The sequence below is a fragment of the Opisthocomus hoazin genome, chromosome 2 (genome assembly GCF_030867145.1).
Source record: "Opisthocomus hoazin isolate bOpiHoa1 chromosome 2, bOpiHoa1.hap1, whole genome shotgun sequence".
NCBI lineage: Eukaryota > Metazoa > Chordata > Aves > Opisthocomiformes > Opisthocomidae > Opisthocomus > Opisthocomus hoazin.
In genome coordinates, this window is record NC_134415.1 from 9198778 (window position 1) to 9216876 (window position 18099).

General features: G+C 39.1%; 1 protein-coding gene across 9 annotated transcripts in view; it reads left to right on the forward strand.

Annotated features, from left to right (window-relative positions):
- RYR2 (ryanodine receptor 2) overlaps positions 1–18099 on the forward strand; it is a 449014-nt gene that overhangs the window by 131201 nt on the left and 299714 nt on the right. For all 9 annotated transcript variants that reach the window (XM_075412466.1, XM_075412469.1, XM_075412474.1 and 6 more), the window contains exon 3: positions 10230–10334. In XM_075412466.1, coding sequence (XP_075268581.1) covers positions 10230–10334 — 105 coding nt within the window. The remainder of the gene's footprint in view (positions 1–10229; positions 10335–18099) is intronic.

An 18099-nucleotide genomic window follows, 5' to 3' on the forward strand; every position in this document is an offset into this window, starting at 1 on the left:
AATACCTCATTCTAATTGATTTGCTTTATGTTACAGAGGTGACTATGTATACCTTTTATGATAGATGTAGAACTTTTGATATTATTATTATTTTAAATCAAGTAAATTGGATCAAAGCAGTTTGGGATGCAAAATAATCTGGGGAACATTGCAATCAGCCTGAATCAGAATGGACATGTTACCGTTAAAAAATGTATAACACGAGGGACAAAATGAATTAAAGAACTGAGGTATGGTGCAGTATTCATCTTCATAAACTGGCTTTATAATTTATTATTTTTTTGCCAACCAGTAGGGGCCGGCACATTTCAATTTGAATGAAGCACATCTAGCTTCTGTAATGCTGGTGGGACAGACTGAAAATTCTGTGGGCGGTTGCATTTCATTTGTTTTGAATAACTTTTTTAATTGAATTAAGCACATGAATGAGTATTGACTCAAAACAGAATTTATGCATTATTCATTTTAGTTATAAAAATGGATTTGCTTTACATATGTGTAAAGAAAATATTGACTGTTAATATGCAATTTAGTACTGTAAGTGCTTAAGTGCATTGTTGCATCTTGCCACAAAGGATTTTTATAGCTGTGTATGCTTTGCTGCTTTGAAACTGTGTTGCCCAGGAGAGAGCTGATGATGCATCTCCTTTCTGTCTTTTAAGGACAAGTCGGAGGTGACTCACAGCACAAATTCCCAGTCCCCCATTCCAGCAATATTTGATAGGCACCAATTTTCCTGCTTACACAGGTTAACTATTGATTTCAGCAACATAAAATGGAAAGCGTAACAGTTGAAAACTTACAATCGAATCCTTAGAATTTAAAATTGGTGTCCATTATTATGTTTTACAGTTGATAGCTTATGAGATAAATAATCAGGTTTTGCTTCTCTTAGACATATTGTTTCATGTTCACTGCAAAGTGAATGAATTGTTCATTGGAGTAGGTGTTGGATATTCTGGAAGGTTAGTATTTATATTTATTTGGATTTCATTTTTATGTGTTATAATTCCTCTGCAAAGATTTCAGCTGTGGGATAGGTTTAACAGTAAGACAATCTCTGAAAATAATGTCCTGTTGGTTATTATGCAGAGGTAAGATTTCTACTGAGGCCGGTCAGGCCGTGTCAGTTAATACAGCCCTGAAAGACATGCACATTTGCCCTACCTGTTTGATCCTGAAAGATTATAGGATTCCTGATTTGAAATACGACTGTTGTAATGTGCGTGGTTTATAATAAATCTGGTCAGAGATTGGGAGGATTTTCCTGTTGGGTGTCTGCTACGCTTTTGAGAAAATAGTCTTTTATAAAGATCATCTTTCTGATGCTGCAAGAATCAAAGGGCAGCTACTTCCTTCCAGGTTCTAAAGCAATAGTACCCTCTCACCTGATAATATTCTAGGTTTTTCCATTACCTGTTGCAGTAGCTACAAATGCAGCATCATCTCTAAGGATAAAAGGGAACTGTAAAGTTTTGAATAATACAAATAAGATTAGCATAATAAGGAAGAATGTGCAGGATGAGCATGCAGTTAAACAAAAAAAGTTTTGTTAATTTGGATGTGTACCTAGAACCTCTGTAGCACTGTTGATCCTGTAAGATTTTTTTATTTTATTAATTAGCATGGAATTTTCCTAATTACCTTAAAAATTAACACATTAGCACCACATTAGGGTGATACACTATTAGCTAATGTTCATCTAAGCTTCTTGCTACAGCAGCATATGTTGTAATGGCTGCTGAGTTGATTGACCTGGTTTATCTGTTATTGGAAAGTGGAAAAGTAATTCACTCTCTAAAACTTAAATTTGGAGTTTTAGAAAGCAGGCATTCTTTATCGCAACGCTGGCAGCGCAGGGACTAGCTCCACCCAAATGTGCGTGCTGAAAAGACACGATTACTAGGTAGCTATGCTATGTCAATATACATATCCATTGTATTTCCAAGAAATGCCTATCATATTCATGTTTTTTCTGAGAACTCAGTAGCATATGTTAATATCCTTTGTGCATGTCTGTTGGTGCCTCCGGGTGGTCGTTGGGGGTCTTCAGATAAAGGCTCATATTCCTCATCACAAATTCCGCTAGTTGACCTTTGCCTCTGCGCAAACTCAGTTCTGAGATCATGTATACCATGTCCTTCAAGGCTGCTTCGTTCCGTTCTTACAGTCATCTTGCAACCTCCTTATCTCCATGGCTCTGCGCATCTGCTCTCCCAAGGCCGAGCTGTCTAAGTGGGATTATTCAGGAGTCTCTTATCTTGCAACCTTCCCAATTATTCACAAAGAACCAAGACTTGCTTTCGTTTTAATTTATCTGTTGTGCAATGATTCTGACAACTGAAAGTGATAACTTTTATCTACATCTGCTGTATCTACTGCATTTGCTACCTTCACAGGTATAAGTCCATAGAGGCTGGCTGTAGTTGTGCAGCTGTTTACCGAATATCACCATTATATGTTGCTCTGAGTTACAAATTTTCAGAGAATGGATAAAAAAGAGAGACAGCTCTCAGTAATGTAGATACGCTGGGCTTATGTACAGTTAGAAAGGAGACCAGAGGGAGAGATGGAGGATAAGAGGAAAAAACCTCTTGTCCTTTTTAGAGATGGAATGTATGGGGCCCTAAATTCATAAAGAAAGTAAACATCATACCTGGACTTACAACTTCCAAGCAGTTCAGACAGTCTGCTCTGGTAATAATGGCCTCGTGACCCTTGGCAGTTCTCAGGATCAAAGCTGTTTCCAAAGAGCAAAAACTTAAAAATTGTAACACAAAACTTTGATGCTATTTGCAAGTGTAAAAGAAAAGAATGTAATTGTACTTATGTAACAACAGCCTATGTAGAAATGGATTTCTTACATATTTTTAAAGGAGATTGTGAGAGGGGGAAAAACCCAAGAAGCAGTTTCCTTCTGAATGTTGTTGTACCTTCAGGTTGTGCAGCTTCTGGTTCACTGTTCCTCTGTGACCGGCAGATGACATTTGCCATCTGGAAAAAAGAGTAGGAAAGGATTTTGGTCTTCACTGTTGTGCTAACTCATATGGGGATAAAATCTAGTGACACCTCATGATAAGACATGGACTGCTGCTGCTGAGTGTTTATCTTTGATATATCAACAAAAAGCATGCGCAGTGTATCAAGATTTTTTTCACTACTGGGATTGTGAGAGAATTCTGCACTCGGAAATGTGGATAAAATCGGGAAGCTTTGTATACGTGACCACAAGAAGAGATTCTTTTTTAATAATTAAAGCAGTTGTTTAGATCAGATGAACAAGATAAGTTCCTGCTGGAGAGCAGCTCTGCGGAGATGGACCTGGGTGTGCTGGTGGACGACAGGTTAACCATGAGCCAGCAGTGTGCCTTGGTTGCCAAGAAGGCCAATGGGATCCTGGGATGCATCAAGAGCAGTGTGGCCAGCCGGTCGAGGGAGGTTCTCCTTCTCCTCTACTCTGCCCTAGTGAGGCCCCATCTGGAGTACTGTGTCCAGTTCTGGGGTCCCCAGTTCAAGAAAAATGAGGAGCTACTGGAGAGAGTCCAGCGGAGGGCTACAAGGATGGTGAGGGGACTGGAGCATCTCTTCTGTGAGGAGAGGCTGAGGGAGCTGGGCTTGTTCAGCCTGGAGAAGAGAAGGCTGAGAGGGGACCTAATAAACGCTTACAAATATCTGAAGGGTGGGTGTCAGGAGTATGGGGCCAGACTCTTTTCAGTGGTGCCCAGTGACAGCACAAGGGGCAATGGGCACAAACTGAAGCACAGGAAATTCCGTCTGAACATGAGGAAGAACTTCTTCCCTCTGAGGGTGACGGAGCACTGGAACAGGCTGCCCAGGGAGGTTGTGGAGTCTCCTTCTCTGGAGATATTCAAGACCCACTTGGACAAGGTCCTGTGCAGCCTGCTGTAGGTGACCCTGCTTTGGGAGGGGGGTTGGACCAGATGATCCCCAGAGGTCCCTTCCAATGCTGAACATTCTGTGATTCTGTGAAGTTAAAATGCAGGTGATGAGCATGTAGTGGCACAGGCAATCAAGATTTAAAAGAACCACTGAGGACTTGGAGCTGTCTTGTGTTCTAGGCTTTGAAAAATAATTGATTGCAGTGTATTTGGGTCTGACCTCAGTTTCACCACTAGCTGTTTTTTCCCTGTGTTGGTCTCCTTTTCCCCTGTTGTTTTGTTTTTTTTTTTTTTTCTGGACCCTGTTCTGATTTAATCGTTGTGGTATTCCTGTGAGTTTTCCAGTTTTATCCCCTGAAACAACTGTCCTCTGAACAAGGAACCTTTAGAGCTTTCGATTGTTAACAAGAAACTTTTCACTATGTGGAAAACCGACATTTTTCAGGAAGTAGAACTTGACTGGATTTTCAAAGTTTTTTGTAGAAAAAAGTGAAAAGCATACTTGTGACAAAAGGGCACTCCCCTGTCAAACCACGCTTCCAAAACTGTGAGGACACTACAGTTTTTAGATACAGTACCATAAAAAGTTTTGAATATCAAAAACTTTTCTGCTTTTGATGGAAACAGCTGTTTCGGATGGAATAGCCTATAAATGCTCAGTCTTTTGCAGATGCTTTGTACAGAAAGCGATGGTTTCAGACTGAAATAGTCATAAGCAGCTGAAAGCAAGTTTTTGTCGGAGGTGGCCAGGCAACCTTCATGGTCTGCTAATGATCAACATGCAGGAGCTTGACACTGTTATTGAAAGGTCCTCTCTTCTAGAGCTGAAACTGTAGGACTCATAATTCATTCTGTCTTTTCTGTTTTGGGATTTGGTGAATATGATTCATCCTGTTTTGCTGACAGGGCTTGTCGTCAGAGCCTTGCATTTCTGTACTGGGTCCATCTTTTTGATGACAACCTTGAAAACATGGAAAACTGTGCCTTCCATATAGAGTCCTAGAAATGGGTGTTTTTATTTTGTAAGACTGAGTGTTCTGTCACGAGACAGAACCTGATTTAAGCAGAGAAGACTGCCAAAAAGACTGAGAGGTATAAATTTAAACATAACTTGAAAATAAGTGATGGGTTCAGTTTCTTGCAGGCTTCTCCCACAAATAGGTGTACAGAAGTTTTGCTTAAATTCTAAAATGTACTAAAATTATTTTTTTTGAATCCTCCTACTTAGATTCTTAAAGTTAGGCATCTAATAAATTTGCTACTTTTTAAAGTTACAGACACCCACATCTGATGTTTTGGCAATGGTACAAACTGTGGATGCTTTCTAAACCAGGCTGCTTACCTAAGTCTTATTTTTAGGCACTGATGTGTGAATATTTAGTATACAGTTAGAGATGAAATACCTGCAAGTCCATTTCACAGGGAATTTGGTTAGCAGAGAAATAAAAATATCCACGAGCCTAGGAAAACAACTAGGAAGTTTGCAAATAGCTAGGAAGAGAAATAAAGCTGAGCTAAATCTACTTATTCTTAGAAACAGAGTTGCATTTGCTGATGTGATTTATTATTCTTCAGTCTTGTACTAATATTTAGAAGAGGCAGAAGTTCCGTTTACATTCGCAGGATTATACACATCATGTTTTATGAGCCAGTTGTATGTTATTGTGGCTTGTTAGCACTGTGTGATCAGAGTAATGACAGCAGGACTGAGGTTTGCATCTCAGCCTCTTGCTTTCAGTGTCATCGCGCTGGAGCACGATATGCTTGTAAATAATAGTTCAGTAAAAACTGAAGTACATCCAGTATCCACGATTCATTTGTGAGTTGGACTAGAGTTAGAGATATTCTTAAATAGCATTTCAAAAGCTTTGCTCAAAACACCTTTTTAATAAAGGGTATGATTATCTAATTTGCAGATCTGCCTCCCACAGAGTAAAGCATAATTTACTATGCAAATATTACTACAGAAAATTAGTGTACACAATAAATTTAGTTTAAAATGGCAGGAAGAATAAAGAATTATCACATTTTCTAAATAATCCAGCAATTACTCCAGTAATATATATACCTTAAAAATTGCAGGTGAGAATTACATTAATTTGTCTAATTTTGCTGACTGTAGGTGCTGTTACAAATAATGATGAAGGATTAATGGAAAAAGTTAATAGTTATTTATTATTTTTCTCCTAGTAGCACTGAATCTCCTTTTGAAATTTAGTATGCAATTTCTAGTTTATTTGTTTTATAATCTATTTTTTAACAAGCTACTTGCATATTATGACTAAATTGCCTAGACAAATAGTTGACAATAAGATAAATCTTGTAAACAAGAACTAGCAGAGGAAAGCAGTAATGTTTTAAGCTCTGAGGAATACTGGAGCTGATACTTTTTACTTTTTAAGTCACCAGGTATATTTTATGTTAAAAATGATTAAAATATGATTGATTTTGCATATGTGCCAAAAATAAATTGAAAAGTAGTTGTTTTGAATACTACCATTGTTTATCAGAATTTTCCTGTGATCTTTTGGATCAAAGATAAGCGATACAGATTCCCCAGACTATCCAAGGACTTCGTTACATATTCTGTCACAAAACAAAACAAGAAAACCAATTTGGAATATGAACTGTTGTTCTATGCCTTACTTTAGAAGTTACTGCAGCAAAGATGAATACAATAAAACATTCGTGAAAATGAAGCTTGAGGATTACCAACATGGTTATTTATGGCTCTTGAGAGATCTGCTTTCGAGCACTGATCATATTTTGGGTGTATAAATTGTGTTCTGCTCTCAAATTAAGGATTTATTATTATCATTAAACCACTGAAAATTTCCATTGAGTTACAAGTTGTTTTGGTACCTATTAAAAGTGCATTGGTGCGTGGTTGTTAGACATGTAGCAAAATATTTTCTTTAAAATTCTTTATTATTTAGTAGTGTATTTGTAGTCTAGCAAAGCAATCACTAAAATACCTGCCTGCACATTTGACCTGTCCTCAGATAAGCCTGATACAGCAAACTGATTGCTACAGATTCTTATTGCAGCCCCTGGAATATGTGGTCACTTTCCAGACTGGGCACTAAAAACTACTACGTAATTTGACAGAATCATTTAGGCTGGAAAAGACCTTTAAGGTTGTTGAGTCCAGCCGTGAACCTAGCACTGCCAAGTCCACCACTAAACCATGTCCCTATGTGCTACCTCTACACATCTTTCAAACATGTCCAGACGTATTGCAGACATCTTCTTATGCATGAACATATTTTTTTAATAGGGAGTGTTAAGCTGCCATATGACACAGAGTACCTTTATTTCTCATATTCCTTCTCTACCTACCTTATCTCTCATATTACCTCACATACAGACAATCAGAGAGCTGACAAAGACTCTGTTTTTCCTTTCTCATTTTATTTTATGCTTTGAAGTGATGGAAAATGCACTGTCAGTAAATTTTTATTATATTTAAAACGAGGTTTATAATAACCTGGAGTTATTGTATTTTGGAAGGGGCTGTTGGGAGTGGGAACCCGCAATCTGTGTCCATATGCCGGCCTGAAGCCTTGACTTCTAAATCCAGAGTTCTAAAAGCATCGACATTAAAATGGGCTGTATAGGGGTGAGGAGAGCTGTAGCTGTCGGATCTAAATACGTTGGCAGTTCTACATTTGTCCCATGTATGTCCGTGCCCTGACTGTTGTACACGGTATGGAACCATGAGTGTTGGATCTTCAGCAGAGCAGATCTGGGTGAGAAATTGCTGGGGAGGAGGAGTTCGATTCACACGCTCACCACAGGCCTCGGTGGATGCATCTTCCTTCAGCTCCTCGGGGACACGCATTGCTCTCCGAGGGCCACCGAGTGTCTAGGCATTCATGCCGCAGAGATGAGGCGGGATAATGGGCTCTCCCCTTTGTCTTGAGGAAAAGAAACTGGTTCTAACATTTTGCTGCACTGTGAGAAGATGATGCCTCTTTCACTTAGTTAAAGCCAGATGATCTCGTACAGCTCTCCGTTATTACTGTCTGGCTACTCCAAGGGTGCCTTGCTCACCTGCTGTGAGAATAGCTGAAAAATGGTCGGTGGGACTTCAGCCCTCAGTTTTAAAAGGAAAGGACAAAAATGCTTGTGGCTGTCTGGAACATAAAGGAGAATGGAATTGATGGAGAAGTGTCCTAGTTATGTTGGCTTGATCACTGTGTGAAATGAAGGATTTTCCATATTTTAGAGTGCGTAACCTGTAGGGTAGGTCTTGTAGTAAAAAAATTCATTAGGTCACAAAATTGTATGAAACACACATTCTGCCAGCAAAAATCTTGCTTTAAATAAGAGTAATAACAGAAGGAACATTGTTATGGAGACTTTGTTTGCTTATATATGTTTGCTTATAACCAACAGATACAGAAAATGTAGCCTTGGCTCATTTCTGAGCACAGTGTAAGGAGCAGCTGTTTCTGTTTGTTCAGACTCTTGTTTGTCACTGTCTTCGCTGGGGAGCACGGAGGGCGAGCTGGGCGGTCGGGCAGTTCACTTCTCTGAGGCTTCCTAGAATGGAAAACCGCACTCGTGTTTCCTGAGCAGAAACAACACCTTGCAACCCATGATCTTTGTGGCGCTGTCTTTCCTGCCTTGTAAAATAGGGGCTTATGATAGTGCTTTACATTACAAGGATGTTTTGAAGAGAATATAGTTAGTTGTTTGGCCTGATGCTAACATGGAAGGGACTGTTGCAGTGTCTGAGTAACTGCAAAAGAAAAATAGTAACGTGAGTACTGACAAGTAGAGGTCTGACTCTTTTAGAGTTAGCTTAAAAATATTTTATGCCGAAGTATCATTGCATAGATAAGTCAAAATCCCATGCAAAAGAGGATGCTGTTTAATGCTTTTTGATCTGGCCAAAACTTTAATTTTAAAATATCATTTTACATTAATTTTATTGAAATACAAATGGAGGAAGGTAATGAAACATCTGTAAGTGAACAAACAGACTTGAATTACTGTTAAGTTAGGAATGATGAACAGAAATTTAAGAAGCTATTAAGAATGTGAGGTATTCTGAGTAAATTAACTTTTGAAAAAGAGGGAATGAAATGGTTTTGCAACTACCTTCTACAATTTGGTGTTTGTTTTTTTAAGTGTACACAGTTTGAATTAATGTGCAGTTTTACAGCTTTAGCAGTAAAAGAATTCATGGTGTAAAATAAGATTTCCAACAGTCAGTAGAAGTATTCCTAAACTAAAATGTGCAACTAACATGAAAAGGAAAAGAGAAGGAACATGAAAGAAGTAGTTGAGGCAAGGAAAGGTGTGTAGGAGTTACATATTCTTCTGTTAACAGAAGAAAAGATCCCCACAGAAAGTCTAATTTTACTTTGTTATTTTATGTTAGACATTGCTATTACATACCTGTTTCAATTTTATTACCATTTTTTATGATAGTCTGGAAAATTAGCTTTTCGATAGCTCAGTGATTTTTTTTTTTTTTTTTCAGTCATGAAAAGTTTTATACGACTCTCTAGTTTTATCCCAGTTAGAACAGAGTACAGTGAAGCATACTGCTCTGCAAGGCTGAGAAGCTACTGGCTTGGCCTTGGCACTCAGCACCTTATGTTTCTGCTACAGAAAATACATCTTGACCTGAAGACCATCATAAGGATGAGGTCTGGCTGCTACCAGTAGCCTAAAGACTGGATTTTATTCCCCCCACAGTCTGATCATTATGTCTAAGACACGTGTTCCATATGCTAGTGTCTGAGCAGAGATTTCCCCGCTTTGCTTGGCAGCCTTTGGCAGTGTTTTCTACTCCCAGGGTGAATTTTTCTCCCTAATATCTAATTGTAATTTTCTTTGGTACAACTTCTATTGCTGCTCCTGTTCCTTTCAAGGAGCACCTCCAAGAAGTGTCTGGCTCTGTTTTCCCTGTAATCACCAGTAGATTGGTAAAGAGAACCATAACACCCCCCCTCTCCTCCATCCAGGCTGATGGAGCTCCGCTCCCCCAGCCCCGCAGGGTGAGTGCACCAGCCCTGGCAATGACGGGTGGTCCTCTGCTGAACTTAATGCAGTCTGTTGGTTTCGCTCTTTTTTTGAAAGGCCCCAAATGGGACCCAGTACCCCAAGTGTCGCCTTCAAGTGCTGAGCAGAGGGGGAGAATCACTTCCCTTTGCTTGCTGTCTTAAGTGTTGCAGCCCAGTACGTGGATGACTTTCATAGCCTCAAGGACATGGTAGATCTTTCAGATCCATGGGAAGTGAGGGAAGACAGGAGCACTGGAAAGCACTGTTCAGCAAATCTGTCACTAATGTGATCTTGTGTTTTTCTTTCACCTAGAATGTCCCACCTGATTTGTCCATCTGCACCTTTGTGCTGGAGCAGTCTCTGTCAGTGCGGGCCCTCCAGGAAATGCTGGCTAACACAGAAGAAAAGGCAGAAGGGGTGAGTTATTAAATATTCGCTTTTTTCATCTTGCAAAATACAACAGGGTTTTTCGTGCTGTACCACAGATTTAGTGACTGGCACAAGCTTATAGCATCATGAATTCCTTAAGTTTAATTTTTCTCCTTTGCTACAGGAATGGTCTGATTTCTGAGAAATTCTGATCACTTGCAGCTTTCACTGAAGCTTGCCAGAGTTGTAAATTCCCAACCGTTTCAATGTGCTGTGAGTCAGCATAGAGCTACAAGAATGTTTTAATTTGAGATCTCATAATGTGAAATGTAAAGCTTGATCACTTCTTCAGAACAGCTAAGCATTCTGAAGATTTCTGACTCAAGTGAGACTATCAAGTAATCTTAAAATGACTTGGATGTGTGCTGTTTTTCTCTGGAAATAATGAAATTATTCTGTGTGGCCAGAGCTAGAATGTCCTATAACTCACCTTTAGAGCTGGAAATAGAATGTTACTGAGTCTCGGTGGACAAGAAATATGGAAACTAACACATTTTTGCAGTCTGCAAGATGAAGGAATTGTTTAGCTAGAAAATAGATATTTACAAATAAATCATAGTAGGGTCATTTATGTTCTCTGCTGTGTTAATAATTTGGTTTGTTATGATGTAGTTGAGTGTAGGGTTAATTTGGATGCCATGCTCCAGCTCAAATCCTATAAACTGTAAGTGTGGAAGAGTGACTGTAGGCCTGGGAGTTTTACAGGTAAAAGAGAAGTAGAGGTTAACCATAAGTCACTCAAGAAGGCTGGCAGGAGAGAAGCATGCCTCTCATATTTCTGGGCATGTCTTTAGAAGGCAAACTTTAACATAGAGTAGTCAGTCCCATAAAGTGCCAGGTAATGAGATTGAAAATGGTATTTGGGAAGTGAAGTCCAGGAGCAGTCCCATGGATGATCGAAAGTGTGTGCTGTCAGTGAGAATTTGTTCCAAGGACTAACTCCAACAGTGAGAGAATGAAAAGCACATCTGAGAGGGGTGGTGGTACCAGAGTAGGCATATCCATTCTTCTGAACAGGGACTCCACTTCCCTTAGTTTGTAAATACTGAAACCAAGAGCAAGCAAATCCACAGGGGGAAAAAAAAAAATCAACAGGCACATACAGGCATAATGTCAAAAATCACAGACCAAACCCAAGGATGTGCGGTGATAAGGGTGTACAGCCACATGTGTGGAGCAACAGTTTTCTTGATGTTTGTTCCCACCAGATGTGGGCAGGAGCAGGAGCTAAAGAAACTGTAAGGGGGTGCTTGCTAAAGTAATGCTATAGGGCAGAATAGAGTAAATGAAAAAACTTTAAGTTTTTGAATATGAAGTGTTGAAACTCTTTTTAAATGAGAACGTTAATTGGAGAATTTTCTGCTGGGCTGTCTTTAGCAGAGTCTTGGGGCCAACCGTTAAGTGAATGTTTACTATTAATACAGAGATCACATCCAGAGAACACAGGATAAAGAACCAAGTTCTCTGCAGAATGATTAGAAAATGTGAGCTCAGGGATTCTGCTGGGAAGAGGGCAGGCTAAAGAGGGCTTTGCAGAGGGCTCAGGCAGAACGTTTGCACTAGTTCTGGACTATTTCCTGCGCTAGGTGCGAGCAGAAAAAGAAGACGACTTTTGTAGGGCACAGGGACTGATAGGACCTCCATACTCCAGGCTGGAAGAACCATGTTTGATGGTAATCTGATATTTCCTGGAAACAATTAGTGATGTTTTCTGTGCATAACCATGAAGGTCAGAGTTCTGGGCATTCGTATCCGTGCCTAAAGAAAAGGGGCGGCAGTTGTGCTGATGTACAGTGCTCTGTACTCCCAGGTCTTCTGAGATACTCACAAGAAACATAAAGTCACGTCTCTGAGTGTGGTCATGATGTGGTTTTTACGTGTTTACAGAGTAGTTCGTTATGCTCTCAACACCTGTTAAATCCCAACACTAGCAGAAGATACAGAGCTGCAGCTCTACCAACCCAGACAGCTGGTGTTCGCTGAATAATGAATGTATTATTACTGCAGGTTTTTCCTGGCTTCTGTGAAAATGCATTAGGAACTTGCTTGTGTGTCTCTTGCATACTGATGTATTGATATTAGAAAAGAATAATCTTGAAGATAGTAGGTTGTAAATGAACACAGTTACATTGTTGTCAGTGTCATTATTTTTCTTCCTAGTAAGTTTCTGGAAGCCAGGAATAATGATGATATTAGAATGACTGAATATGTACTTGCTGTTAAATTAACAGAACTGACATTTGGTATCTATATGTAGTTTCTATGAAAAATATTCAGAGTTTTCCTTTGTGTTTGTAGGTGTTTATCATAGGGTAGGTGCTTAGGTAGGCAGCCTCATATTTGTTTGAAGTAACTGTTAGAAGATGTCAGTTTTGCATTTAATGACTGATGTGGTTGCTTTAAGTTTTATGGGAAGAGGTAATTTTGTGCATACATCTGAAGCACTACATCTTCCTGGAGCAGCATCAATTTTTTATTTAAAATAACAGTGTTTTCTTGAATTTAGGAGAAGAAAGTATAGCAATTTCTTGAAAGTTTGTTACCATAAACTGGATTCAGTATGACCTTAGCTTTCTGACAGAAAGAATCCTGCAAAGGGAGGTCTTGTCAGTCCTCAATTTCTTTTCATTACAGTCAAAATCACTAAGGCTGCTGTGTTTAAAAGTGGTCTCCTTGTGCTTCTTGACTTTTTGTGGTGTGTAATCTCTTGAATGCTGTGTTTATATAATAAGTATTCTTCTTATATAACAGGTAAGACAGCAGTAATGAAATGGCTGAGTAATGTGAACGAAATCTCATGCTGACGAGTCAGAACAATAAACAGCTTTCCTTGTGCTTAAGAAATAATAACTATGTGCACAAACTGGCTTTAATTCTAGTTCTCAAGTAATATTTATTAAATGTGCAAGACTACCTCTGCAAGAAATGCTTACCTTTTTTGTGCAAGAATCCCAAAATGAGAATTTCCATACTTCATGAGATTAGTGATCTAAATGCTAGTATCAGAGGTAACAGTGGAAAATGAGTGAAATTTCATAAGAAAGAGTGTGTGTAGTGCTCTGTTTCTTCTAGCCCTAGGCACTGAGTTGTTATTTTGTGCTCAGAGGTTTTATCATTTCCCTCTAAAATACTGTGCTTAGCTCTGGCAGTTTATTAAAACATTGAAATTCATAGCTTGATTATATGCTTTTTGTTTAAAAAAATAAAACCACAACCTGTTTTGTTTGCTTAGGCAGCATTATTTACACTTTTCATTTTAAACAGTTAAATTTTTGATTTTTTGGGGAACTTGAGTTCACTGCTAGGCGGGTACTACTTTTATTGTTACTTCACCCACCAGAAAAAAACATCCTGTCTGCAGAAAACGGCAGGAATCCTGTGGAAAGAGAATAGCAAATAATTACATAAATGAAGACTGTCATTTAATGCGTGCCCAGAACCTGGGCTCTGGTCTCTTAGGCAAGCAGAATTATAGCTGCTCTGTCCTAGAAGGGCCTACAGCCTGGGTGTTAGTTTATAATTATTTTGATTTGTGTCAAAGTTTAACCCAGCAGCTGGCAGTTTAGCCCTAGACAGCCACTCGCTCACCCTTCCGCTTCCTCCCACAGTGGGATGAGGAGGAGAAATGGAGAAAAGGGGAAACTCATAGGCTGAGATAAAGACAGTTTAATAAGACAACAAAGGAAGTACTAATAATACTACTACTAAAAATATTGATAATAATAATGATAATGAATACACAAAGCAGACTATATACAGCACAGTTTTCACCACCACCCAATGACTGATTCGCAGTCAGTCCCTGATCAGCAATCGCGGAACCCTGAACTTGCGGGTTTTTCAGAATTTCACAAAACTCCTGAAAAAGCCCCACCTAACTCCCAGAAGGGTTCAAACTACCGGACAAGAGAGGCTTTGAACTCCTGGAAAAGAGAAGAGCGTACTCCTGCCCCCTGGCCAGCCCCTCTTGATAAACTGAGCATGACGTCCATGGTATGGAATATTTCCATGGGCCAGCTTGGGCCAGCCGCCTGGCTGTGCTCCATCCCAGCTCCTGCACCCCTGCTCATTAGCTGAATATAAGAAACTGGAAAAAAGTCCTTGATTTCACAGCAACACCTGAAAACTCAATGTTATCAACACTCTTCTGGTGCTAAATCCAAAACACAGCAGCTACTGAGAGGAAAATTAACCCTGTTCCAGCCGAAAGCAGGACAACTTGGTTTTTGAGTTCAACTTTTTATTATTGGAAAAGCAGGTTAAATACAAAAATGGAAAGGTTTTTATAAAGCATTTAAGACCAGAAAAAGCCTTCGGGTCATCTGTTCTTAGCCTGGTCGTCAAATTTTTCCAGCAAGCCCTCTTTGGAGCCCAATGCCTTGTTTTTCACTGAAGCTTGTCAGACTGAATGATCCTGAGAAAGCGAATCCACAGCTTTCTGGAATAATTTAGGAATGGTCACCATAAGATGTTGTAACTGTGTTTTGCTTCAGATTCTTTTTACTCTGATTATTTAATGGGGTTTTTTTTGGTGTTGGTTTTTCTTTTCTTTTTTTTTTTAATCAAATCTGCCTTTACTATATTCCAGAGCTCTAACATTTAGTACTTTCTTCTTGTGAAAGTGCTGAAATGCCGTAATCAAATCAGTTCCTGGAAATTTTCCCTGATTTTCCTAGGAAATGAAACCTGGTCAGCTATACATTGGTACTCTTTTATTCAGTAAGTGCTGAGATTTCTGAGCATATTAGAAACTGGGGAGAGAGTTATGTTTCTTCCAGATGTGATAGGAGAAAGGGACCTAACTTTACATCTGTACAAGAGAAGAGGAATGCAGAGTTGGCTGTTTGACATTACCATGAACTGCTCAAGTGTTGGTGTACCTTTGGCACTGCTGTCTCTTGCTCAGAAGAGGTGCCACAGGTACACAGGATGGAAGTTGCCAAGTTTCAGGTGTGAGGAGGGGATTTGTAATTTTGTGGCTTCTTTCAGTTTTGAGTTTTAAACACCTTTTTCATGAAAGTTAGACAACAGACCTGTGCACTATTACCAGTCTCACCTTTTATGACAAGGAAAATGCTTTCCCTGTGTCCTACTTAGCCTGTCTTGACTGACTTAATTCTTATTTTCAGTATTTTGTGTCTTGTTGATACTGAAGTTTCATAAATGATCTTATAATGACTGGTACTTCTAGATCCAGCGTGCAGATTTCAGCCATGATATATAGTAGGCAAAGCAGGTGATGATGCTGGTTATTACCAGTTTCTTGGCCAAATTCAGGGCCAGCATGCATACTCTCGAACAAACTTACCTACTTTAAGCCTCTGTTGGTGACATACGTGTGAGTTTTCCAGATTCTACAAAATTCTCCGTGAAGTTGCTGTTCTATTGTGTGACATATCTAGAGCTGCCGAAAGAAAAGGTATCTAGATGTATTTGACATGGAAAAACATCATGGATTTTCTTAGCCTAAGTTACCTCAGCAAATGATGTAGACTTTGTTTGAAAGTTTTTTGAAATCACCCTCAAGGAAACACTGCATAAAAAATAGCTATAAAAATGAAAATTTGGCAAGAGGCTGTGCAAATTAAATGAAGTGTGAGGTAACCTTCATAAAGGCTATTGCGACTAACTCTTACCTGAAATGTATTTCGAAGTTGTTTTTTTTTATATGCTCCAATATAAATAATTTTTTTCAAAAGGCAGAATTTGAGGATTCAAAACACCACTACTATCTGTATTTGTATAACAGTTGGCTAGCTTCTAATGCATTTATTACTTCAAAGAGATCAAAAAAACCTTTTGGGTACAGTGACTAGGTACAGGAAATTAAATTAGCTTGGCATTTAAAGGACATTTTACTGTAAGCGAATAAGCACAGAGTCATATATCTTTTATATTGGCTAGAACAAAAACCTGATTTTCTTTTGAAACGAGTAAGAGCTTATGATTCCTTGCGTTACACTTGCTTGGCTTGGGTTTTCTGAAATATGTCCAGCAGTCTCATGATATAAATAACGTACTATTCTCTTGCCTTTTGATGTCTTTTGTAGTCCTTAATAATAATTATCATAAATAAGGCCACTGAAATTTGAAGACTCTTGATTGTATGTTACATGCCGTATGCTGGTGAATAGATGAGATATAGATATTTGTGTATATATATATGTATATGTATGAACATATGACACACATAAATACATGTGGTATGTGACTTGCTTTCACCTGACAGTGTGGTGTGTGTCTTTGCGTGGATGAGAGATGTTATATCCCATGCAGAGGATTGTTCTTAACTGCACCTTTTCATTGGAGTGATTGAGAACTCTTGGTAAACTGTGTTTCACAGCAGCTTTAATTCTTTCTGTCAGCAGTAGTAAAGCATTCTTTTTGACTCTGGTCTACCAGAAGACGAGTGGGTGCCAAGCCATGCCAATTTTATTGTTGTGTCATCCAGCCACGGCAATATCTCATTTAATTGGGAGGGTGTAGAGTAAGAGGAGTAAATTCTGCTGAGAGCTTCTGGAGCTCCTGTTTGCTGCTCTGTGCTTTGTTCTGCCAACAGGAGGTGTGTGCATGGGCTGTTTTTTGTTCAGGTATACGTAGAAGAGTATGAGACTGCTATGGTGTGGTTTGTTTGGGTTTTTAGGGGGTTTTTTTGTCTGGGTTTTTTTTTTTCTTTTTTCAATTTTATCAACAAAGTGGGTGGAAAGTTCAATTCCTCTGCTAATGGCTAGGCTTCATGCTCCATGAATTACTTGGTAGTAAAATCAGCTGCACTTGGAGTGTAATGTGCTTCTACTGGAATTGGGTTTTAATGACTCTTGCAGTGGATGTACCAAGCTCACTTATCCTCTGTGGAACCAGGTGGATTTCTCCCAGTTGCTTCTGTGGCCTTTCACATCAAGTGTCAGCTTTTTGTTTGCTTGCTGGAAAAAATGTACTACTGAAGCAAGTAAGGATTTCTTTGTGTGTCATCTGTAGCAAGAAAGGGAATATATATATGTAGTTACAATTTCTGTATTTTGAATGACACCATTTACTATGTACTAGAATACATCAGGATAGTGTAGGGCTCTGTAGCATTTGTAATGAGATGATTTTAAGCTCTTATTCAGGAAATCACACTGTATTCTTTACTTTCTGAATGAAAAACTCTGAGTAAACATGAAGTCTTCTTTGCTCTTTGTCTTCCTATACAACATGTAAAGTAACAGGAAAAAAAATGGTTCCAATTTGCCAAAATATGCTTGAAGTTTTTTTACTTTTATGCAAAATCAAATGTAGGGTTAACTCCTTTGTTAGTTTCCTGCAAACTGATCTGAGTTGCCATGTTGTCTACTGAACACTGCCATGTGTGGTTTTCTGCATTTTTTCCCCCAGTGTTTGCACAGCAGCTGTGCTTTTCTACCTTTGTATGCCATGGAGATTTTCTGTGCTCGGAAGCTCTGTTCCATTCTCCTGGTTGGTAATGAAGATGTGAAACGCTGTCAACGCCACTACCAACTCCTGGGGAATAGTCTTACATGGGGTGGGGGGGGTTGGAGGAAAAAAAAAGACAGAGGATCTTATTTCACTTTTTGTTTCTCAATAAAGACATTTAAGCACTTATAACAAATGCAGCAGGAAGACCATGCTAAATGAATGTGCTGGAGTTTCTCAGATCGGCTCTGAGAGTTGCACTTGTACCGTTCTCATGGAGATCGAGGTTCAGAGCTGGAAGCAGACTTCTGTCTGATATTTTTGGGTCTGTTGCAAA